The sequence below is a fragment of the Lontra canadensis genome, unplaced genomic scaffold (assembly GCF_010015895.1).
Source record: "Lontra canadensis isolate GAN:19392208 unplaced genomic scaffold, GSC_riverotter_1.0 scaffold38, whole genome shotgun sequence".
In the NCBI taxonomy this organism is placed as follows: Eukaryota; Metazoa; Chordata; class Mammalia; order Carnivora; family Mustelidae; genus Lontra; species Lontra canadensis.
This window is the reverse complement of record NW_022631032.1, coordinates 14,252,715-14,277,374: the sequence shown is the minus strand read 5'-3', so window position 1 is coordinate 14,277,374 and position 24,660 is coordinate 14,252,715. Positions and strand designations below refer to the sequence as shown.

General features: G+C 43.5%; 1 protein-coding gene across 1 annotated transcript; it reads left to right on the top strand.

Annotated features, from left to right (window-relative positions):
* The first annotated feature begins 6,212 nt into the window (after positions 1-6,212).
* Positions 6,213-23,411, top strand: CDV3 (CDV3 homolog). The gene is given in 7 exon segments (XM_032869674.1): positions 6,213-6,830; positions 6,832-6,921; positions 7,667-7,743; positions 16,509-16,654; positions 20,053-20,212; positions 21,683-21,732; positions 21,861-23,411. Coding segments are annotated over 7 exon segments (681 nt in total). The 5' UTR covers positions 6,213-6,680; the 3' UTR covers positions 21,869-23,411.
* Positions 23,412-24,660: the final 1,249 nt, after the last annotated feature.

Below are 24,660 nucleotides of genomic sequence, written 5' to 3'. Positions count from 1 at the left end.
GAAGTCCAGTAAGGGGCAAGCCTGGGCAGAGGACTCTGGAGGTAGTGTCTGGAGTGAACTGGGACAGAAAGTCCTCAGGAAACCCGGAAGGTTATTAGTCTAGGTACATACTTAGAGTCAGCTTCAGGTGAGGCTGGTCAGGCAAGTCAAGGTCATTTCTGTTCCAAATGACATATTTGAGAGTTAAGAGAGGAGACTTCTCAGGCTTCACATTTTCTACACCCAGGCAAAGAGGTTCCCTTCCGTGTAGGATAACCTGGGAAATGTGAAGGACATAGGGATGTAGAAACTGGGTGGGGAGATGATGATAAATGCTCTTGGAACAACTGCAGAGCTGAGGCAATTTGGCGGGCGGAGCAGGGATAGGTTGGGATCTGTGCTTCCACGCCATGGGCATGGGGGCAGAGGGGAACAAGAGACACAGTACACTAAGAGCCTTCAATTAACGTTGCCATTTTACTGAGAATTTACAAGTGGAGTTATTCTTGGTCGAGCTGTGTTTGGCAGCAAGTTCAATACATAACATATAATTGCTACATAAATTTACAATTGTTTACAAATACATGACAACGATATTTGCTCCTTGGGGACCACAACCCACAGATCCCGGCAAGAAGGAGATTTGCCAGCAACAAGGGAGAAAGCCCCATGCAACCTCACAAAAATTTTCCAGTTCCTAACCTTTCAGCATTCCTCAGGCAGGGCCTCCTATTGTGTGGAAAGGTCCCTTCAGGACGGTGGGGAGGGCCTGTCGAGGGTGGCAGATCTCAGAATCACCATCTAAGATTAACTCCGTGCAGGAGGTGGGGGTCATGGTCACCAAAATGCTTTCTTCTTCTGTGTAATCATCTGATAGGAGGCTTATCAATGACTACCCGAGGAGACCCCTAGCTTCTGCCCTCAGATGCTGGACTGAGGAGTAGTAGGTCAGGAAGCCCAGTTCTGTTTGGGCTGAGTGGGAGAGGGACTCCCCAGCTCAAAAGACTGAGTGGAACAGCAGGTAGCAGTGAGGTGCTCAGTCTGTCACTAGACAGACAGGGCTCTTCCAATTGGCCATTTTGATCCAGACATCCTGAGGTCATAGACGGTTTAACGTGAGTAAAAACTATATAATTGGATTTGAGAGAAGATGCCAAAATACTAAGTTATTTCATATCTAGTAACTGCAAACATAAAGAATGACTTTTTTATTCTGTCAGTGAATGTTTCATGATTGTCTCCTCTGGAGCGGGCATTCACTCCGTAGGTACTGAAGACCCAGTAATGAAGAAGAAGCAGGGTCTGAGAGGATAGATACAAGGAACAGTCACCTAACACTCCCATATAACTATGACTCATGATACATGCCTTAGCAATAACATGAACATCCCAGTAACAATACCTAACATTAATTGGGCTGACAATTGCAGGCACTGAGCTGACTGGTCCTCAGTTCGTTCCCTCCTACAGTCCTCACAACTCCCAGGCAACTGTGTTCATCATCCGCTTTACGGATGAACACACCTGAGCTGCACAGAAGTCAAAAGACTTGCTGGGAAGAGGCAGAGCTTCAATTTGAATCCAGGTCTGACTCCAGAAAGCAGGCACTTGACCCTGAAGTAAAGAGCAGGAAGAAGAAGTAAAGGACTTGCCTTTGGCATGGAGGAGATCTCTCTGTGCTCCCAGTCGTCTGCCTTTATCCTCACCCTTATCCTGCCTTTGTAGACCAAGTAGAAATGATGATTCCTTTGACCTACTGACCTGGTAACCAGGGCCAGAGAATTTCACATTTACTTTGTTGGGTCATGAGATAGGACCAAGAATGGAGTTAGGGTCAGGAACAGGATAATCGTGCCTTTCCAGCATAATTACATCCTTGCACTCTGTGATCAAAATGATTGAGTCATAAGGTTTTTCTTAGTGCCAGAGCCATCTAACTTGCTCTCAAAGAGGTCGCCCAGGGTTGTTTTACTTTGATGTATTTACCAGAGAGCTGAACCTGTTTTGCAGCCAAGTCGGTACTCTGAGGTCCAGCTGCGTGGAGATGCCTGACTCCCAGCAATCCAACTCATAGGAGGCTGAAGTATATAACCAAATACTCGTGTATTTATTCACAGCTGGTGTTAGTCCTTCAGTAACTGGAATGCTCCTCCCTCAACTGGGGCATCCTTTTCCCAATATAAGCAATCAGAGAGCCAAATCAGCCATCAGCTGGCTGGTTGGTGAGTATATCCCAAGAGTTAGCTGCGGGCAGATTTCATTTAAGTCAGGGTGGGGCTTAGCGAGTCGCCTCAACCTCACAGCAGGGCACTTCTGTATGAGCTCCAGTTTCCTGTTGTTCTTTCCTGGACCACGGTGGGTAATAAGTGTCACCGGCTGGCCTCTTGGTTTTACCCTACTTCTTTTTCCTTTCTATTCTCCAACCTTCTCCCTCATTCTTGTTTCCTGCTTTCTCCATACAGTACAGTTGATAAGATTGCTAGTCATTCCATTGTTATTACATCCCAGCCCTGGACCCAGCCACGCCAGGATACGTCAGGGAGGTGATCTGATGGGTGGGTGGGCTGGTCCAAGCTCTTCCTTTAGGTATGGCCTTTTTGTATTTATTCTCAGATATATTAGGTTAAACCATATGAAATTGCTATATGGGCAGGCCAAAAACAGAGAGCAGCAACTTCATGTGGTTCAACTAACAGCAGACCAGATTTATTAGGGGTGGGCTTAATGAGTCCAACCCCTGCTTGCAAGCCTCAGTGGTATGTGTGTATAGGGTCATACATGGCAGCCTGTTACATATATCTAGAAACAGGCTTCTCTGGCTAGCCACTGGTCTGGCACCTTGTTCATCTTGCTATCTGTTCAGCCTCTGATTAGGGCCTTAATGTCAGGGATGACAAAGGAGGGACTTGAGGTTGAGGGAGAAAGTCAAATTTTTTGTTATACCTGAGAGTATGCGTTCTGAAGCCAACAGAGAACAATTTTAAGGAACACTTTTTGGTAGTCCATGTCTTATTTATTCCCCTGTTCATGTGAAAAAATTGGAGACTAATGGAAACAATTTTACATTCTACAACATCAAATGCCTGGGTGATGCAGGCTGATGCCCCACACCATTCCTCCCTTGTGCAGGGTTTTCAAGGGCTGTAGCTATATGTACATGTATTTGTCTGTTTCTGGTAGCAGCTTACCATACAGTAAGCTCTGTGAGGGTAATGCCTATCTCTGACTTAATTATCCTTAACTCGTATCATAGGGCCTGGCACGGAGTAAGTGATCATTTTAAGAAATGTTTTAAAAACATAAATGAATGAGTGAGTGAGTGAGTGAAGTTAAACAACAAGCAAATCACAGAAATACCAGGAAGGCATCAAATACCATACCAAACAAAAGGTCTCTGGACCTTTAAAGGTCAGGAACCAGGCTGCCTGCAGAAGTCACCAGAGACTCCCCAGAGGAAGTGGTCTGAAGGCATTTGCTCCCCAATTGGAAAAGGTTGGTGGAATAGCTCAGGCCGTAGCACAATCTGCCTCACAGATGTGAGAGAGGAAGCCACAAATGACAAGAAGCCACAAATGAAAAGTTGCTCCCTATTTCCTGGCAAGCTCTTTGGCCAGTATGAGCCACATTCCTTTGAGCTGAGCGTGTGTGGAATTTTCAGCCTAGGTAGCAGAATGGAACTTGGAACAAACAGCTCAGCAAAAAAGAACCCAGGGACAATGGGGTGGGTCCAGCTGCCCTTTGCCAGCTCTTGAGCTCACAGAATGTTGGCTCAGTGGGTCTTGTTGAGGGAGATAAATGATGTCTTTTGGATTATACCATTTCAGAGGGCTCAGAGAGACATTTCCATGTTCAGACAACTCTATAAGATACTTAGAAGATGTGCTGAAATACCTGGGAATGGTCTGACTCCTCACCACTGTTCAACTTTCCATCCAGCAAGAACAAGTTAAGGTCTGTTTTACTTTAAAGATGGATACGGTCTTGGGGTGCCTGGCTGGCTCAGTCAATTGAGCATCTGCCTTTGGCTCAGGTCATTATCCCAGGGTCCTGGGATCGAGTCCCACATGGGGTTCCCTGCTCAGTGGGGAGCCTGCTTCTCCCTCTCCCACTCTCTCCTGCTTGTGCTCGTTTGCTCTCTAATAAACAAAATCTTTAAAAAAAAATAAAGATGGGGACGGTCTAAATATTGGAAGGCGGAGGGGAAGAAACCATCAAGAGGGAGCTGGAGGATGCTTTGAGGTGAGGGCAGATGATGATGAGGGGATGATGGCAGGATTCAGGGCGCTATGTAACCAACCTAGAAGAGGGTGGCAGGGGAGATTGAAGAGGAACTAGTGGGAATGCAATCTGTCAGTTTCAGAGCAGAGGATTCCACTAGGAAGGGATGAGCTTTTTGGAGGAAAGAATAACTACAGACAATAGACATATAGAAAGAATAACTACAGACACAACCACAAAGATACTGGTGTCTCTACTGGCCTGACCAGTACATATGATCAAGTTCTGGGAGCATGTCATGAATCACACTGAAAAATGTAGTGGGAAATTTTGTGGTGTCAACCCTCAGCTGCTATGCCTTCTCTACATTTTCCCAAGTCATTAATTCCTTCAAGACACTGATACTTGATGGGGACCTAAGAAAGGGGCGGGGAGGGGGGGGAACTGAATCCCAATTATTCGTATCTGGAATTTCTTGATTATAAGGGAGCTGAAGCCAGGAATGACAAATTACTCAACCTAGAATAAGGCACATAACCTTAAAATATAGCTAAATAGGTGCTTCATAGATGAGGAAAGGACAAAAGTTAGAAAAGGAGGGAGGGAGGAAGGAATGGAGGGAGAAAGGGACAGAAAGGAGGAAAAAGAAATTTGATCAGAGACTTAACTTTAAGGGAGATGTGGGTGGGGGCAGGACTTGGCCTGCATCACAAGAAGATAAGTGGTGTCACAGAAGGAAGTTACCTAGGGTTCACCTGAGTGATTGGGGGCAGGCTACATCTGGGGAATTATACCTAAGCTTACTGTTGCCCAAGGCTAAGTTCTTGATTTACTTTGTTGACATACTGGGAACTCAGTTCTTTAACAGTAGTGGAGGTGGGGGAGGGAGGGAAGACAACCTTCAATGCGGAAACTATAAAGGAAAAGACAAAGAAGTCACCCTTTTACTGGCTGTACTGTGTCTACCCCATGAAGCTACTAACATAGTCTGAGTCATTTCCTTAGTAGCTGCACTCTCCTTTGTCCTTAGAAGGAGGAAGTTGAAAGTCTAATACTTGACATTAGGCCACCGTTTTCAAATTAAAGAATTCCTTTCATTCTCAAGGCCCAAAAGGTACTTAAATGGTAAAACCAGGTTTAACATGGGTATTTTATCCCCATCCCTATGACACACCGTTCTCCTCCTTTTACCAGATATATAAAAGCTGAGGATAAACTGCATCCATCATTTAGACTCAAGTCAGGGCGGGGAGCACTATTTAAATGTATTAAAAAGTCATGCATCTCACATCCAATGCTTAACGCACGGTGCTGGGCAGCTAACAGGTCCTCCGTCCGAGAGCGAATACCCTCATTTTACATATCAGAAGCTCGAGGATCAGATTTCTTTAGCTTGACCTTGGTAGACAGCAAAGGGTGGAGTCCAGACAAAATTAACCCCCTATCTACCTACCGGCTTATCAAAGATTTTCGCAAAAAGACCAAACTTCAGGCCCACGGCTCCTCTCATTTCCTAGTAACCATCCCATAAAATGAAAATTTTAAAAAGTTGCCAGACCAGAGGAGGTGAAAGTACAGAGTGCAGCGGAGGAGGAGTTACCATCTTGAACACAGCTAGCTTAATACACAACCTTCCCGTTTCGCTAAAGTTCAAGCCACAAGGCCACAGTTCGCTCTGGGCGAGCAGACACGCGTGCAACCTACGCATGCGCTCAGACGGAACCCACCCGCCCCTTTCACCAGACCTCTTCAGCCAAGTCACCAATTAGCCCTCTAAATGCCCGCCCTCAAGGCTAAACCCCTGGCCAATCGGGAGGCAGGAGCCATCAGGAACCCCACTTATTTAGCATACACCCTCCTCTCTCTGTCCCAAGGCCCCGCCCCTTCTGAGGCAGGGATTGTCGCCTAAGCGCTTCGTTCTGACACCTGATTGGCTCCTCTGGAAGCTCCGCCTCCGTCTCCTCCCGCCGCCCTCCCCTTTGCGCTCCCACAGCGGCGGGCGGAGCTAAGTACGCACGCGCGGGCGCTGCCTCTCTCTTCTGGTGGCCCGCCCTCCCTCCTCCCCCTCCCTCCCCTCCCCACCCCCTCTCCCTTCCTCTCCGGGCCTGCGCGCGCGTGTCTTCCTCCTGCACGCGCCGCTGCTAGCCAAGCACTCTTGCCGGAGCCGCTGGCCCGCGCGTTCCTTTTCCCCTCCGGCTGCGGAGCGGACGGGATCCTGCACCGCGGGCTCGGCAGCAGCGGCAGCCCCGGCGGCTTCGAGCGGCGGCACGGGCTCGCGATCCCCTAGGCGGACCGTACCACCGCCCGCCAGCACGCGGGGGGGAGCCGCCCGCCCCGCCGCACACGCCTCGGCGACCCCGCGGGGCTGAGGCGTCGCCGCGCCCGGGAGCGTGAGCGCAGAGCCGGCCTCGACCCCGAGCTCTGAGCCCCGCGGGCCGCGCCCGCCGCCGGCCCCACCCATCCAGGCCGAGGAGGCTGAGGCCATGGCCGAGACGGAGGAGCGGAGCCTAGACAACTTCTTCGCCAAGAGGGACAAGAAGAAGAAAAAGGAGCGGAGCAGCCGGGCGGGGAGTGCCGCGAGTGCGGCGGGCGGCGCCGGCGGGAGCAGCGGAGCCGCGGGCGCGGCCGGCGGCGGGGGCGGGCGCGGGGGCCCGGCCGGGCGACGGCGGGACCGCGGGCGCGGGGGCCTTCGGCCCCGGGGCCGCCACCAAGGCCGTGACTAAGGTGAGGGGCTGGAGAGGCCGGGATTCGGGGCCGGGCCGCGCGCTTGCGCCCATGTGCCCGCCCCCGCCGGCCGCCAGCCTGGGGAAGCGTCCGGGAGGGGCCGGCCAGCCGGCGGACGGGCGCGGAGGCTGGCCATGTGACGGGGGCTTCCCACGCCGGGCCGGCCCGCCTCTCCCCGCGGGACCCCCAGCCTCCTCCCGCCCCGCCCCTCCACCTCGTGTCGCTGGCCGGGACCGAGAGTCGGTCCGCGGTACCCTCGAGGGGAAATGAGTCTGGGTCTGAAGTACCCAGCCCAGAGCAGCATTTATCGAGTGACGTCGGCTCTGAGTAATTTGGTGTTCTGACTTCAGCCCGCCAGTCTGAGCAGAATTTTCTAACAATCGCATTTGTGGCAGCTTTAATTGCCATGCTTTGGCCTCTAAACCCATAACAGAATAAGTCTCATGACAACATTGTGGTAGACATTTAGTTGTGGGGTTACCATTGACTTTTTCATTCGACTTTTCCTGGTTGCTTTTAAAGTAACAGCTCTCTGGAGGGAACCCGGTGGAAGTAAGGGTTGGACTGCTGGGCACGTTTGTCCTCTAGCCTAGTCGGCCGCCTTGGAATCAAAAAGGGCCTTTGGCCAGAAAACGAGTCTGCATTTTAGGTTCCAGACGCTTGATCCTTTTTCCATAGTCTGATATTTGCCTTAGTTGTGTTTTAACACATAGCTTTAATTGATCAAGTGGTGTGTGTTTTACAGGATGAAGATGAGTGGAAAGAATTTGAGCAAAAAGAGGTTGATTACAGCGGCCTCAGAGTTCAGGCGATGCAAATAAGGTATGGTCTGGTTACAAACGCGTTTAGATAACCCTTAGGATAGGTATAGTATGTTTGGTTTTTCACTAGCCCCCAAACCGCATCACAGGGGCCTCATGCTTTAGATATGCATATTAGGGCTGTAACGGATTGTCTTCCTTGTCTCTGTGGGGGCAGTTCTTCTGTATGCTGATCAAATTAGCTGTCAGCTCCAAAATCCTGTGAGAGCTTGCCTACTTATTTGAGACCGCTAAAATGAAATGGATTTTGTGGTTTGAAGACATTCACTTTTTAACATTGGTGTGTTGAACCTAGGGGTTTTGTTTGTTTGATTCAAAAATAATGTGGTTTTCAGATCTCTCCAATAAGCAAGTTAATACATACGTATTTTTGTAATTTAAGTATACTTAATTGATGTACAGATTTTATATGTTCACCCAGTGAGACCAATCTGTGTAATCAACAGCAAGGTCAAGAAACTGAACATTACTCCTGCAGAGCTTATCTAAAGCCCTTTTAGTCATTACCTTCACCCCCAAGAATAATCAGTATCCTAACACTGCAGATTTATTCTCCCTAGAATTTTATAGGGCATCAGATAGTCTGAGCATGTTATTTTTAAAGTTCAAGAAAATAGGGGCACCTTGGTGGCTCAGATGGTTAAGCATCTGCTGTTCAGGTCATAATTTCCAGGTCCTGTTGGGCTCCCAGCTCAGTTGGGAGTCTGGTTTTCCCTCTCCCACTCCCGCTGCTTGTTTTCTCTCTCTCTCTTTCTCTTAAATGAATAAAATAAAATCTTAAAAAAAAAAAAAAAAGGTTCAAGAAGACTGGTATTTTTTAAAAATGGGTTGGTTGGTTTAGGGGATTTGAAATTAACATATTAAGTCCAATCTGTGATAGTTGGTTTTAGATTCATGTGAATAGATGTCTTACTTTAATGGGTGAATGTATGGTTCCACCATTTTTAAGGTTAAAACTCTTTCATTCCCAGTTTAAAGAAATAAATGATGTAATGAACTGCATCCAGTTCGAAGTTTGCAGTTTGTGTATACCAGTGACCACGTGGCACACGGGCAGAAGTAACTTTCCTTAACAGAATACTCTTTTGACTTCTCCAAGTGGTAATATTTATGGCCTTACATAAGTTACTCAAATTCAAACACCAGGGCTAATATTTTTTACTTTTGTTGAATACCTCCCAGAGTGCCAGGCGTTTATCTCCTGGGTTCGTTTAGTGAGCTTAACCAAAGTGAAACCTGACTGATTGTGGGAAACGTTTTAGGAAATGGGGCTTCTCCACTCTTGAGGTTCTTTTGAAGTAATGATAAGTACAAGTGATTAGGCTAAATTTTACTCCCAACAACTTCTTGAATTTGTATGTGAGATGTTTCTTGAGAGGTGTAGTTAAGAAAATATCCCTTAAAAAAAAAAGAAAATATCCCTGATTCTGGGGTTTGACCTGTGAAAATGAAGAGGAGGAGATGTGAAGTTCCTGTCCATTGGGGCTTTGGCACTGGCTGTGTGGTTCCTGTTTGGCTGTAGAATAAGGTTCTTGGTCCATCTTTCTGAGCACAGGTTCTTAACTGCGAATTCTGAAGATTGAGTGACAGGAGGAATAGTGTTTGACCATGTTGAACTTACTGAGCAAGAGTAGCACTTTCTGAGGGGAAAGGTTTTGAATTCACTGAATGCTGGAAATTGATTTTATTATATTATGGAGGATTTTTATTATTATATTTTTTTATTTATGGAGGTCTGTTTTTCTGTCATTGATTATATATTCCATATCCATACTCAAGGTTATTTTTGTCTGTCTTTCTGGCTACTCCAGAGATAATGAAACATTTCTTAAATTATGTCTTTCACCTCTGCCAGGGGCGTAGGTAAATCTCAGCTAGTATGAGTGTTTAAATTCTGCTTGACCTGAAGCTTGACTAGCTTTTATGTTGTTTTTCTCGTTATTCCTAGCACCTAGTCTTAACTCCTGAGCGGTCTGCCACAGGTCTTTCTCTAACCTAACATTGAAAAACATATTTTCAGGAAGCTGCCTTTGTGGCTCCTCAGTCACCCTGGAGTCAAGAGTATTTTTTCCATTATCTTCACGATCTAACAGCCTTCAGGAAAGACTTGAGTGTGAGACATCATCTGAGGTCTAATAATGACAGATTTTCACACTATATACTGTCTATCCTTGTAAACTTTGTATTAAATGTTTTGACAGTGAAACTCAGTAGGATCGGGATCCCCAAGAAAGAAGACACTTTGTTTTCTTCAAAGGAGTGGAAGTAGGTTACTCACATAAATGGGATGGAGTTGATAATGTCACGAAAACATGGACTTCGGGGAAAGAGGAGCCTGGGTTTCAGCCTCTGCTTGTGTGACCCTGGGCAAGTCATTTTACTTTGGAGTGTTGGTTCTGATCTGCAGAATTGAGACAACTCCTAGGAATGTGAGGATTTTTGAATAGGGTATTTGTAAAATAGCCACTCAGCAATACTGATCTTCTCTATTCATTGGGTAAATTAGAATAACTTAGTCTTGGCAGTCTGTTATTTAACCATGAGGCACCTGATCTATAATACCAAGATTTGAGGACAAGGGATAGTGAAGGTACACTGACTGCTATCATGACTAAAGACTGGTAAGTCAATTCACTATGAACCTGATAGAAAATGACATGTTCAGGTTGGCATGAGTATGACCATACCAAACAAAAATCCTTCTCAGAGTGTTCAACTATAGACTTTGAATTATTGTCTTCCATAGCTTGGTCTTAATCTTTTAGGCAGAAGCCCTTAGGAAGGGGCAGAAGAAAGGACATACCTTTGAGAAGTTGGGGCACATGATTCTTTATGCCTTCAATTTGTTAAACTTTCTGTGAGAGAGGCAGCTTTGCTATCTCTGTATGAGACAAGGGAATATGAAACTTTGGAATTTGACTTAAAATACCTTGACATTTTCAGCCTTATAATCTTAAAGTTTTTTCTTCCAACTTTTCGCTTTGAAAAATTAGAAACCTCAGGAAAGTTCCAAGAAAGATAAAATAAGTACCCATATACTCTTTGCTTAGATCTCCTGATCATTTTTGTCACATTTGCTTTAGTCAGCTGCAAATTCTGCATATAGCCTTAAAATTTTTTTGACACTAGACCTTATGATAGGTTAGCATGCTGGACCTTTATTGAAGGTAAGTGTTCATTTGAAAGGAAATTTTCAGTAGCGGCAAACAATGCTGTATTAATGTTCTAACACATTTACCAACTAGCTCAAGATTTAAGTGCCAAGAGTATTAAAAGAGCTTGCGTACAGATTTTGTGTCTAAATTAACAGATGTGTTCAAGGTCCTCATTATGTAGAGACAAGTTCTTTAGGGGGTTGCCATTGGGATGGTGATAAAAGGGGCTTAACATTGGAGCTTGGATTGTTGGATTGTTAGCAGTCTAAATGGGACCTGTAGGCCTCTCATCTTTAAAATGGATTTAATTTAATATTTGAAGTTACTAAATGTTGAGGGTTTGTCCTGTTTCAATAATAAATTAACTTCTTGGAGGGGCACCTGGCTGGCTCAGTAGGGGGAGCACGTGACTCAGTCTCAGGGTTGTGAATTCAAGCGTCATCTTGGGCTTACTTTAAAAAAAAAAAAAAATGAGTTCTTGGAACCCAGTGGTTTTTTTAGAAACCTTCTTAAGAAATCTAGAACTTGGGGTGCCTGGGTGGCTTGGTCATTAAGCATCTGCCTTCGGCTCATGTCACGATCCCAGAGTTCTGGGATCAAGTCCCTCATCAGGCTTCCTGCTTGGCAGGAAGCCTGCTTCTCCCTCTTCTGCTCCCCGTTTATGTTCCCTCTCTTGCTGTCTCTGTCAAATAAATCTTTAAAAAAAAAAAAAAAATCTAGAACTTTAGGGACACCTGGGTGGCTCAGTTGGCTAAGCATCTCCCTTCAGCTCAGGTCATGATCCCAAGGCCTTGGGATTGAGTCCTGCATTGGGCTCCTTCCCTGCTCAGCAGAGAACCAGCTTCTCCCTCTTCTTCTGCCGCTCCCTCCCCCTGCTTGTGCGTATTCTGTCTGTCAAATACATAAAATCTTAATAACAACAAAAACCTTTAAAATCATTAGGTAGAGCTGGGTAAGTTGTTAACTTGAAGAAATCACTCCTGCAGCAAAGCTGGATTCATTGTAGCAAATCTTAGTGTGACGGTAGTGTGCCAGACATCAGGGTTGTAGAAATAATTCCTGCTCTACTAAACACCAGTAGGTCATTGCAGTGATGGGCAGGATACTGTGGAACACAGGAGAGAGACACTTAGTCTCCCGTGAAGGCATTGAGAAAGAGTTTTTGGAGGAAGCTGCCAGCATAGCTCATCAGGCTATGTCTAGCCATTTTGCTGTTGTAACAGTGGTTGGGTAATAGGGCAAACCAGTGGAGATGCAGAAGCACAGTCAAGTCTGGATTTTGTTTTAGCTGCTAAAACCCTAGTATTGGGGAAGGAGAGTTAGGATGTATAAACTCTCGTGTAAAGTCCTGTGAGATAAAGAGGTAAGGATGTCCCATCTTTATTAAGAAACTGCTGCAGGTTGTGTAATCCTGATCAGCCGTACTGAAAATGAATTTGCTCAAAATAGAGAAAATTTCTGTGTCATATGTTAGAGCTCTAAAGAGGATAAAATGAAAGAAGCAACATGAGAGAGTATGAGCTCTGGAGACAAGGGGTTTGGCTTGCTACTCTGTAGCCCTGGGGAAGGGGCTTACATTTTAGTCTGAGTGTCTGTGTCTTCCTTTGTACAGTAAGTCTCCTGCCTGCCTTGGTGTTATTGTGAGGTTTAATTTGTGAAGTGATAGGACAGGGTCTGGCCTACTGAGTACTAGATACTCAGTAAGTATTACATTTTCTTGCTTCATTCATCTATACCACCACTAGTACCTTACAGACTGTTGTATATTTAAGACCATAGACTTTAAATTGTGATAATGTATTTACAAGTAGCAGTGTAGTATTTAGAAATGTGAAATTTAGCTGATATATTAATCAGCTGTATATTTAGCTATAAATTTAGCTATATGTTCTTTTGGGTCAAATAGCAAATTTTAGCCTAATTATCTCCTGTGGAAATGATTCTTTGCAACGTGTGTCTTAAGACATTTAGAGATTTGACATTTTCTGGAAGTGTGTAAGTAAGAAAAGGTAATCAGATTTTTAAGTTATTTCTACCCTGCCCTTAGTCCTACAGCCTTTTGACAAGGCTTTTAGCATCTCTGGGCCTTTGTTCCTTCCCTCTCTTGGATGAAAGGTCCTTACTAGACAATTTCCAATGTTTAGTTTAACTTTAGAATCCTAAGAAACCAAAATATTAGGTTGTCTTGTGCCTATTATTACAGATGCACAATCTCTTTAATTAAATCCCTCTTACTTCGTAATATTTTGTAATTTAAAGGGATTTTTAGATTTGTGATTTATTCATTCTGGTCTCAGGGTGAAGAGGTAGTAAACATTACCTTAAAGGTCGTAAAGAGGTAGTAAACATTACTTTAAAACATTACTAGTAAAGGAACTTCTTTTACATGGATCATCAGTATTCTGTCAAGCCAGTTTGGGGCTTTTCTTTAGTATCGTACTGTGAATTAGAAAAACTATATTTTTAAAGGGTTTTTAAAAGGTACAACAGCCTAAAAATGTATGAGAGTGATCTTTAATCCCTTCTGCTTAGAGATAATCAGTGTTAAATTTTTTAGTGTTCAGTTGATTGCTTACTGTAAGCTGATAATTCCAGTTTAGATATATTAGTCACCAAATATTAAAGAATTTGAAGAAAAATCTATTTTAGAATATAGTGTGTATGTTTGAACAAGTGATTCAGCACATTTTGCTGAGGTGTTTCACAATGTAAATGACAAAGCTAGCATACTTTGGGGATATATAGGAGTATAAAAGTGCGGTGAAGGTTCTTAAAGTCCTTGTAGGGGTCTGTCTTCCTTGTCTGGCTGGGATTGGGTTACTGGGACATACTAACAAGTCTTTAGTAACTAGGTAAATAACACTTAGGTTTTTACTCAGGAACCAAGCAAATTACATGAAAGTAAAATTACATTGGCATCAGTTCTCAGAAGTGGCTGACTGAAAAAAAATATTTTGGAATAGTTCTAATGTTAGGATACCACTGTTAGACTCCTAGATAAATTAGGACCTTCATATCCTTACCTGGTCATTCTTTCTATGTGTAAATTGTCAAAAACAGGGTCATAGTGTTTGGTATCTTATTTTTAAAAATTTCTAAATTTTTTAAAATTTTTAATTTTAATATTTAAATTTTAAATTTTTTAAAATTTTTAATTTTAAAATTTAAAAAGTTTTTAAAAATCTATTTTAAAAGAACTGTTCGTGTTTTGGGTTTTTGAGATTTTGAGTTTTGTTCTCATTTTTTTTCCTAGTATAAAGATGGCATCTGTCTGAAAACTCAAATGGATATTAAAAAGCATATATTAGTGGGGCGCCTGGGTGATGCAGTTAGTTAAGCGTCCAACTCGGTTTCAGCTGGGGTTGAGAGATTGAGCTTCTGTTCAGACTCCATACTCAGCATGGAATCTGCTTAATTAATATTCTCTCTCCCTCTGCCCCACCTCCCACTCCCCCCCAAAAAAAATCGTAACATTTAACAGCACCTACTCTATGCCAGGCACTTTTCTTGGTGCTTTGTGTCTATTAACTCATTTAATTTTCATAATGGAGCTATTATCCCCATTTTACATAGAGGAAACTGAGGCATACAAAAGTTAAGTGTCATACTTAAAGTCTCCTGGCCTAGTCGGTGGCAAAACCTAGATGGTTTGAACCAGGAAGTCTGGTTTTAGAATCTGCTTGTAACTACTTGCTGCATGAAGAAAATAAAATCAGGCATTCTAGCACCCAGCTACTTTTTTTAACTTTTTTGTTTAAATCAGAATGTCCTTCTACTTATGTTAAGGTGTATAGATTTTGTTTTACAAAGCCATTGGCTTAACTGACATGAATATTACTTCCATGTCAGCATTTTAAATGACTGTACAGATTCTATTATGTGTTAACAAAAAAGGAATTCTATTTTAAATGGCTGTACAGATTCTATTATGTGTTAAAAAAAGGGAAACTGAAGGATGGCTTGGCCCCATTCTCATTCTTTTTTCCTCTTACAGTCATAAGTAAAATCATGCTACAAATGCTGGTTGAGGATATGTTCATTCCCCTCTTCTCTCCCTGATTGTCACCCTAGGCCTCCAAAATCTGGAATCCCTTCTGTTGGTGGTCATTGTCTTTGAAATTTTCTCTTTTTTCTTAAGATCTTTTTTATTTGTCAGAGGGACAAATATTTGTCAGGGGAAGTGGGAGGCAGAGGGAGAAACAGGGTCCCCACTGAGCAGGAAACCTGAGGCAGGACTTGATCCCAGGACCCCAGGATCGGGACCTGAGCTGAAGGCAGACACTTAAACCCATTGAGCCACCCACACCCTCTATAAGGGTCTTTAAAGGAGACCGTTGGTTATTCGAGAAACTTGTCTTATAGCTAGCACTTTCCTTGTTTTAACAGAAATGGCAGGAAAACACTGAGTGTCCTTTTGTAGAAGCCAGGAGGGGCCGTGATGTTCCCAGGGTCATGCACAGTAGGGTGGAAGTCATCTGTACATTGTTAAGTCCATGATCACTGATCAGGCGTCAAAGGGAGAAGATTTCTGAAAGAGTAAAAGGAGGACAGCTTTAGGCAACAGCGCTTTTTCCAGTAGGAGAGAAAAGCGTGGTCAGAATGGTAAAGAGGTTGATAGGCTGAAGTTCTAGGAAAAACCACCACTGTCACGAAACAATTCAGTGAAAGGTTGGTTGTCTGTGCCAGAGGCGGTAGCAGCAGCAAGGGAGAATCTCGGCAAAAGGCAGTTAGATTTGACTCCCTGATTCTTGAATCAAGCCAATTTAAGAATAAAGAAGAAATAGGCATAAACACTACACACAGTCTTGGGATACCACTGAGGCTATCTTTTGCATTTCTAATTACTAATAAAGCCAAAGACTGAGTTTTTGTGTTCTCTTCTTTAAATGGGTGACATATCTGGTGATAGGAACCAGTTCTATATCTTCCCTGTGGCACTAACAAAGTCTGTAGCACTGATGTCAACACTGAACACAGGCTTGTTTCTTCTGTTGGAATGTGAATTCTCATTTTGAGAGTAATTTTGTAATATGTGCTAAATGATTAGGAAATGAAATTAAACAACTTACAAGAACTGTTTTATTACTGAAAATTTGCTTACCATGAGTGCCTATTCAGCCACTCTGGTCTGGTCCTAGAAAAATCCAGAGCTTTCCCTCTTAAGTCCTCTTTTCTCAGGTTAGCCTGGCCTCTTCCTCCCGCAGTTGCGTGAGGTTGGTAGCTGGGGTCCTGCTCTTACTTGGGGCTGCTGTATGTAATGACATAGATTGTCCTAAGCCTGGCATGTCAGTATGGTAAATATTTCTAAGTGTTCTTGACTATATGAGGTTTGCAAGAAAGGAAAGCAGAGACTATCAGACCAAGTAGTTTTCGAAACGTTTTGTAGCAGTACAGTCCTTTCATATGAAGTCAGGTGGGAGTCCCAGTGTATAACAGATAAAATCCCTTATTTCTGTCTGTTTCTTTTAAGCAGGTGGGTCACTGGGACTCTGAAGAGGTTGGGTCACTTGTCTTAGGGTCACACAGATCAGCCTTGAAACAAGTAAGGATATAGAGTGGTGATTTTCCTGGTAGTTCTGTAATTGAATTCACTTGTTTGCTTTACCACTAGTGAAAAGGAAGAAGATGATAATGAGAAAAGAGAAGATCCAGGTGATAACTGGGAAGAAGGTGGAGGTGGTGGCGGTGGTGTAGAGAAATCTTCAGGCCCCTGGAATAAAACAGCCCCAGTGCAAGCACCTCCTGCTGCAGTAATTGGTAAGCTTAATATTTTATTCTCCTACAGCTGTCTGTGTATAATTCAGTGTACTGTTGGCATGCAACTAAATGAATGCTTGTAGTACAATGAGTGGGGTTCCTTTCTGCTCTTACGAGAGATGTTTGTATTTGTCTGAAGAGTTTCATTCACATCCTGTGTAAAGGAATTTAGACCTTAAGAGACGTGCTTTTCTGTAGGCTCCTTAAATTTATATGTAAACTAACTTGCCAAACTTAAATACTTGTAATTTGTGTCAGTTTTTGACAGTTGGCTAAAGGGATATCGTACCTATGTTTCCACCTGTCTTTGTTTTTTACCCTGTTCCTCATTTACTCTGTCTTGAGGCATGAATCCTCAGAAGGGCACATTTTATCACTCCTAAGAGTTGATAAGAAGAGGTTCTTGGCGGGAGCATGAAGAAGTGTTAGATCTTCTAGTGGGGTGTTGCCCACCAGAGAGCAACAACGAAGTGTGTGAGCAGGTGCACAGTGTATCTGTGGTATTAACATTTCCTGGTGTGGGGGCATGGTGTTTAGGAAACAGATGTCTAAAAGGGTTCCTTAGAAATGGCAGTGTTGAGAGAAGTTTGAGAAACATTACGTTATAACATATACCCATTTTTTTAAAATGCAGAATACTAGAATAATAGTTCACTCCAAGTCTTACTGCCCAGATATCACAGATAATTAGTATGTGTCCGCATTCTTGGCATCCTTTCTAGCCCTTTGCTAGGTGTACATACATATATATATATATATATATATATGTTTTTCCATTTAGCTTTTTTTACTTTCTCTCTGATAACCTGAGCATTGCTAACCTCAGTGTCCAGGTCTCCATCCTCACCCAGTTTGCCCCATCAGCAGCGCTTGCCATAGCTGATCACCCCAGGACACCACAGTCTCCTGCTCCCTCCACTGTTGATTCTGTCTCCCTGGCTGGACTTTATTTTCTTACCCCAGTGGTCAGCCCCTGCCGCTCTCTTTTCTGTGCCCTCCCTCCCTTGACAGTGTCCACATGCCGGCAACTCCAAAATTCACAACATCTAACATCTCTCCTGACCTCCACACACGCTTAGCCGCCAAGCCGGCATCTCGATATCCGCATATCCCCAGCTGAACTCATGTACAGTGGACCCTTGAACAACGCGAGGGTGGGGGCCCTGCACCTCTGTGCAGTCTGATCCACGTTTCACTTCTGGCTACCCCAAAATTTAACTACTGAGAGCCTGCTGTGACTAAAAGCCTTAAGAGTAACAAACATACCAGTAACCAGTAACTAGTTGTTATCAGTAACAACACATATTTTATATATTTATCCTACTATATTCTTAGAATAAGCTAGAGGAAAAATATTAAAAGCGTAAAGAAGAAATCCATTTACAGTTCTCTACCGTGTTTATCAAAAACATGAACGTGTTAGTGGAGCCATGCAGTTCAAACCCATGTCAGGGGTTAGCACACCGCTTTCCTAATCTCCTTGCTGTTCATTCAGTCCCTTAGGCCACAACTCTTGGAGCCCTCTTTGATGCCTTTTCCTTGCTCCACACCTAAATCTCATTTGTCAATAAATTTGTTTTGTCTTTATTTTCAAAATCAGACTCTGTGTGACTAGTTCTCTCCAGGGCCACTGCTACCACCCTGCCTTGAACTGTTAATTTTTATATGGATCGGTGAGGTCCTCTCTTTGCTGCTCTGCCTGCTTCTGTGCATGCCCTCCTCGGAGGAGGAGAAGCTGAAGTTCTCAGTGACCTGCAAGGCCTGGGATCCCTGCCTTGTGATCCCTTCTTCTGACTTGCTGTTTCTTTGAACCTGGTCCTCACTCACCCTGCTTCTTGAGGGTGTCAGGTACACTGCTGCCGCAGGCCCTTTGTGTCTAGGTTCTCATCCTGAATCCTCTTTCCTTTATATTAGGAGCCTCTAAGAAAGCTGCTTCTGCAAAGGGCCAGATAAGAGGTAATTTAGATTTTGAGGGCCGCACGGAAGAGGATTTTAATTGCCCAGCCCTGCTGTGACAGCACAGAGACAGCTGATGCAGACACCCAGTGAGTGTCGCTGCATTCCAGTGAGCCATTTAGGAAAGCTGGAGTCGGACCAGATGTGGCTTGTTTGCCTCCTCAAGCTAGGTTTGCCTCCTTACGGCTTTTAGGCCTTGTGTGGTTTCCACCTCAACACTGAGAGCCCTGCCCGTCGTGTGCTCCCTTTACAATCCCTTCCCCCACTCATTTTCGGTATGGCACCAACCTTTACGTGGATGCGCCTCCTCCCTCGAGCCGAGCACTGCCCCACAGTACTTCTTGCAGTGACAGAATAGCATTGTTCGCCGGAATAGCTGCTAGCCACAGGTGGTGGTTGCGCACTTAAAATGCTACTAGACTACTAGAACTAGGGAACTGAATTCTTAAGTTTATTTCACTTCAGATGGCTGCATGTGGCTCGCAACCTGAATATCCAGTCCAGTTCATGAAGGCATGTCCTTAACATTTGTATCTTCCACCGTGCAGTTTAGAACAGCGCCTGACACAGCAGGTGCTCAGTCACTGATGAATGCGTGCGATACTGAAGCTTTCCCACACTTAATTAAAAGCTGTATGAGACAATAAGCCTTTATAGTAGTATTCAAATGGCTGCATTATATTGCAGCTAATAAATGATGGCGTAGGCGTTTATTTGAAATGAAGTTTTTGATAAATGGAAAACACACATAAAGTACTGAATCCATATTAAGAATGGGGAGAGAAAAAAATGATACATAAGGAAAGGCTGAAAGATTCTGTCCCGAAAACATTAGCCATCCTGGGAGACTTTGGGCTGCTCAGCTGCCTTGTTCTTTTCCTGCTTTACCTGTATTTATAAGATAAGACAAAGGGCCTTAAAATCCACTGATGTGGAAGACAAGGAAATTATTAAAGATACATAGTGGCTTATTTTTACTAGTCTTTCAGAAGTAAATATAGACACAAGCGTTTTCATAAGTAAATTCTTTACACATGGTGTGTTACCTAACCCACCAAACAGATAAAGAAGTCATTACCCACATTTACCTCTATGTAAACTGGGGGCTGAGGTTGTGCTATTCTCAAAGACAGTAGTAGCTGACAGACTGTCTCCCGGTCCACAAACAAGATTCCTCTCCCACTTGCAGTAAGTTTGAAAGCACTCATTTACATAGGTAGTCGAAGTGTTGTACATGGAAGAGAAGTTAGAAGACTGCCCCTGAAAGAGAAGAGTATTTTCACTGTCAGACATTTTCGCAGATAACTTTCTTCAGTTGTCCAGAGAGACTGTGTAGGTATTGGGGTTTTTTCTGTAAGTGTCAAGTCATTGGGAATGCGGGACTAGCTTATTAGAATGCCAAGGCATTTGAATAGTTGCTTTAAACTGTTATGAAATGTTAGTTACAGAGACCCCAGAACCGGCAATGACTAGCGGTGTGTATAGGCCTCCTGGAGCCAGGTTAACCACAACAAGGAAAACACCACAAGGACCACCAGAAATCTACAGTGATACACAGTTCCCATCCCTGCAGTCCACTGCCAAGCATGTAGAAAGCCGGAAGTAAGTACTGTCAACTCCTGCCTTTTGTCTGGGAACCCTGTCCCTTGGCCAGCGAGTGGGATATAGGAGATAGGAAAACCCACCTGAGGTGGGATGGGAGGGGATCTCCTTGGTAAAGCCCAGGCTACAGCCGACAGGCAGCTGTGCATTATGTGGGACTTACAAGCATGAGGGTGGGGAAAGGGGTAAGGACCCTGGAAGGGGGCAGTGGGTAAGAAGCACGAAAGACAGACATTGTCTACAAAAGTTTCTTTATTCCTGGTTTGTGTTGTTCTGTACCTCTGACATGTATCTATTTAGAATTCTTTGTAAGCACATGTTCCTTATAACATGGAAACTAGAAATGTAAGAGCAATATTTCATTGTATCCCCCGTAGATGTGAAAAGATGAAAGATGTTGGCATTTATAAATCTAATATTAAAATAATCTTATTTCAGCAGGTGCTTAAAATGAATGCTACCTGGAATTAAATGACCACATATGGCACTTCCACATCCTTTGTAGGGACATGAATTTTTTTTTTTTTTTTTTTTTTTTTTTTTTAAGTGAATAAAGTGGCAAGAAATGTAAAGGACATCAGATGGAAATACTGGTTTTGGTGGGGGGTGGCTTTTAAAGTAAATACCAATCTTTTTGTCTCTTTGAGAGCCCATCTGGCTTGAACTTAAGCCTCCATTGGACTTGCTCCTCTGCTCTGTCCTACAGAATAAGGGGCAGTGATTCCCCACGGGACTCAACTTGCTTTATCTGATCCACTCCCATCAAGGAGGAGTGAGGAGAAATCATTGAATAATGAGTAGAACCTGACTTGAATCAGAAAATTGTTGCCCTTAGGCATAAAGAGATGTATTGTTTGTATTTACTAAAAATAAAAGTGACTCTTAGAAGGAATCACCGTGTCATCAGATAGCCTTTTGACTTTGCAGTTGTCTTCAAGTTGGTCCCAAAATAGGTTTGCAGTAAACAGTATTCAAATAGATTGCTGCCACAGAAAATAGGACCATAGAGATTCAGTATTTGTGTTTTCTCTTTCTTTGAAGCCCAGAAAATGATCTGATGATGATTTTATGTGCAGGTTTCCCCCGCTGTCGAAAGTAGAGAGTTCCTATGAAATGGTTCCTAAGCCAGAAAGGCATAAAGCAAAGAGAGTCCCCACTTTCTGAAAGGTTGCATTACACTGCTTTGCTTTTACCGGAAGACCTACTTTCTTTCCTAACTTAACACTAACTGAAAGAAATCTGAAGAGGCTTTTCACTGTTACGAAAAAATATGTCACCATACTAACGTAGTTCTTTTGTAAAAGCAAGTGGTGTAACCCAAACTTAGGGAAAGCAGGATTCCTCTACCACTTTCCCCTCTTCCTCCCTTAGGATACTTCAAAGGGGGGGTGTGGCTTTTTTTTTTTTTTTTTTGGAGGATCAACAACCTAGTGAAGAAGAAATTTACTGATTACATTTCTTTTCCCTTAGGGATAAAGAAATGGAGAAGAGCTTTGAAGTAGTAAGACACAAAACTAGAGGTAGGGATGAGGTTTCAAAAAACCAGGCCCTTAAACTTCAGCTAGACAACCAGTATGCTGTGCTTGAAAATCAGAAAAGCAGCCACACACAGTACAATTAAGGAATGGTCTTTGCTAACCCTTCTAAGGTAACTAGACTGCAGCTAACCACCAGGAACAGCCATTCATCATCTGATCTCTGCTGGACCCACAGCCGATGCAGACCACTCGATATAAGTGACCAGCCCTTGGCACTGTGGAGGTGCAGGTGTCACAGCTGCTCTTTGTATATACTGGATTTAGGGGGATTCTCACTGTTGTGTAAATGTGTGAACTAGATTCGGCAGTGTTCTTTCGTTGTTACTCTGCCAGTACAAAAACAAACTGCAGCCAGTGGTCATTTCAAAATCTTTTTATGTTCAGATACTGAGCCTTCGTAAGGGCTGACTACCTCAGGTTTGCTGCACTCGTTGCGGACTTCATGTGGATCACAACTTCTGGACATGGAAGGTTACAGCTAGTATGTGTCGGTGTGAAGCTTGAAACCAGCTCTACTGGATTCCTATCAGAAATCCTGCAGAAAGTCAGCCATCTGGGTTCTGATCTGCTGTAAAAGATGAAGATTTAAGTGACCTTAATTAACCTGTCCTGTGCCCCACCCTTAAGGATATTCTGTAGTGGGCTGTGTTAGACTTTTTGGAACATGCCGCTCTCAAAAGAACTCATGTGTTCAGATAATCTCTGTAGGGTTGTGATTTTATAATTTAAGCTTTGAGTTGTATTCTGAGGTAACCACAAATTAAATTCAACCAAACTTGGGTCCACCAAGTGGGAAAGGGGGTAGGGGAGGGAGTAATCTTATTTCTTTTAGTAATTTTTTATTTGGGTAGTGCTTTTTCTGTGTTCCACCCATTAAGGCCTTTTTTTTTTTTTTTTTTTTTTTCCTTTGACTCAATAAGTTCTTTGACAGAGCATATTGCTTGGTTAAATAAGTGACCTGAAATATGCATTAGAATTGTAAAACGTCTCATGAATTTGCCAATCCCTAGAGTGGAACCAAATAGCCTTTGACGTCAAGGGCAGTGGATGTGGGGGGCTCTACTTCAGGTGCTGCTAAGCCTCCTCTAATCAGGTCTAAACTGTACAGTAAACTGCAGTGAAAAGAGTGGGTTCTGCTCAGGCCAAGGGATTCACTGACCGGCCCTTAGCAGTTCAGAGCGACGTGAGCAGAACCGTAAGCTAAAACCCATTTAGGTTTTCACAGATCTTGAATATCTTTGACAGGATTTCCAGATACACTTGTGCCCAAATTGTTCAGGTATTGGACATTCTACAGATGCAGTGATTGTGCCAGTTTAGCTCTGTTACCAACCTCCTGGTATGTCTTTATGTTCATTTGAAGAGTCAGGGGTGAAAGGCGATGTAGCACTTCTGTTTTTAATAATTACAGCTTAAACTATCCAGTAATTTTTAGTCCTTAAAGGGACTTCAGGAAGCTACCCAGGATTACTGAAAAGTCTTTCCATCTAATGAGATAGTCTGGTAATTTACTAGTTTTGTATCTTCGGTTCAGTAGAAATATTTCAACATGGAATGTGACCACTTGATGCAGAGTCTGGGTTTCTCTCTAATAAATCCCTTTGCCAAATGCAGGAGTTGCAGACTTGGCTCCTGGCAAGAGTGAAGCAAGTGAGTAAAACTACCCCGGCGTGGGTCATCTCCTCCAGGAGTTCAGTCTTGATGAAAGTGTCAGTGCAGAAATTGACTCCTGGGAGGTCACAGTATCTCCTGCCAGGACCTGCCAGCCACATCTGGGCCATGACTTCAGTGGTGTTTGAGGTGGCAGGCAGGGTGCCTGCCTTCTGGTGTGCTGGGGTGAGCAGCTGAGCCAGCCAAGGAGAGGTTGGATGATTAAGCAAGAAACAAGGGATTCTTGGTTAAACTGAAGACTTCATTTGGGAACCAAAAATCTTAATAATCTCTTGGATCTTGAGCCACATATTTCCCCTGAAAAGTAAGCATTTTTTTTCCAGCAAAATTTTGTTGGGGCTTATGTTACTGAGGAATGAACTGAGATGAGTATGTGGAACTTTTATTTAATAGCATACTATACTAGAAATCTGAAGACCTGCAGGAGATTTAAAATTCCAACTCTTGTTATAACTTTTTAAAAGATTGTGAAATATAAAAATGCACATGAATCAAGTTTTAATATACTGTATGATGGGTGGATGAGGCTGTCCATTGTACCATTTCTTTCTTTGAATTCTCAGGCATGGTTTGGCAGTGCAAGAACTCTGTAACATTAACAAATTCAATAAAAAGTAAATATATGGATTGTGCAGTCTGATTGTTTTTATGTCTCCCCCCCCCCCCCCGGCCGGGTAGTTTTTATTTTTATTTTTAACCCTTAACGTGTATCCTTTTTTTTTTTTTTTTTTTAAGATTTTGTTTATTTACTTGAGAGAGATCACAAGTAGGCAGAGAGGCAGGCAGAGAGAGAGGAGGAAGCAGGCTCCCCGCTGAGCAGAGAGCCCGATGCGGGGCTCAATCCCAGGACCCTGAGATCATGAACTGAGCTGAAGGAAGAGGCTTTAACCCACTGAGCCACCCAGGCACCCCTATCCTCTGTTTTTGAAAATGGCTAATTGATGTCACTCCTCCATCACTGGAGGAGGATGGTACTCTTCAACTCCTGTTCCTGGAACGTTTGCAGAATGTTAATGAGACAGACCTGCAAGGAAGGCGGCTGCAGCACTAGGATGAGTATTCACGAAAGTTGAAGCATTGAAATGTATGTTTTTTTCTTTGTTAGTGTATTAAATTTGTCATAAACCATAGCAAGGGAATCCGCAATCTTTACTGTGTAGAATAAAGATCTCGGGCCGTGTCCCAGGAGAAGCTTATACATTTGTCAAATGAGCAACCATTTTAAAGTTCAGGATTTAG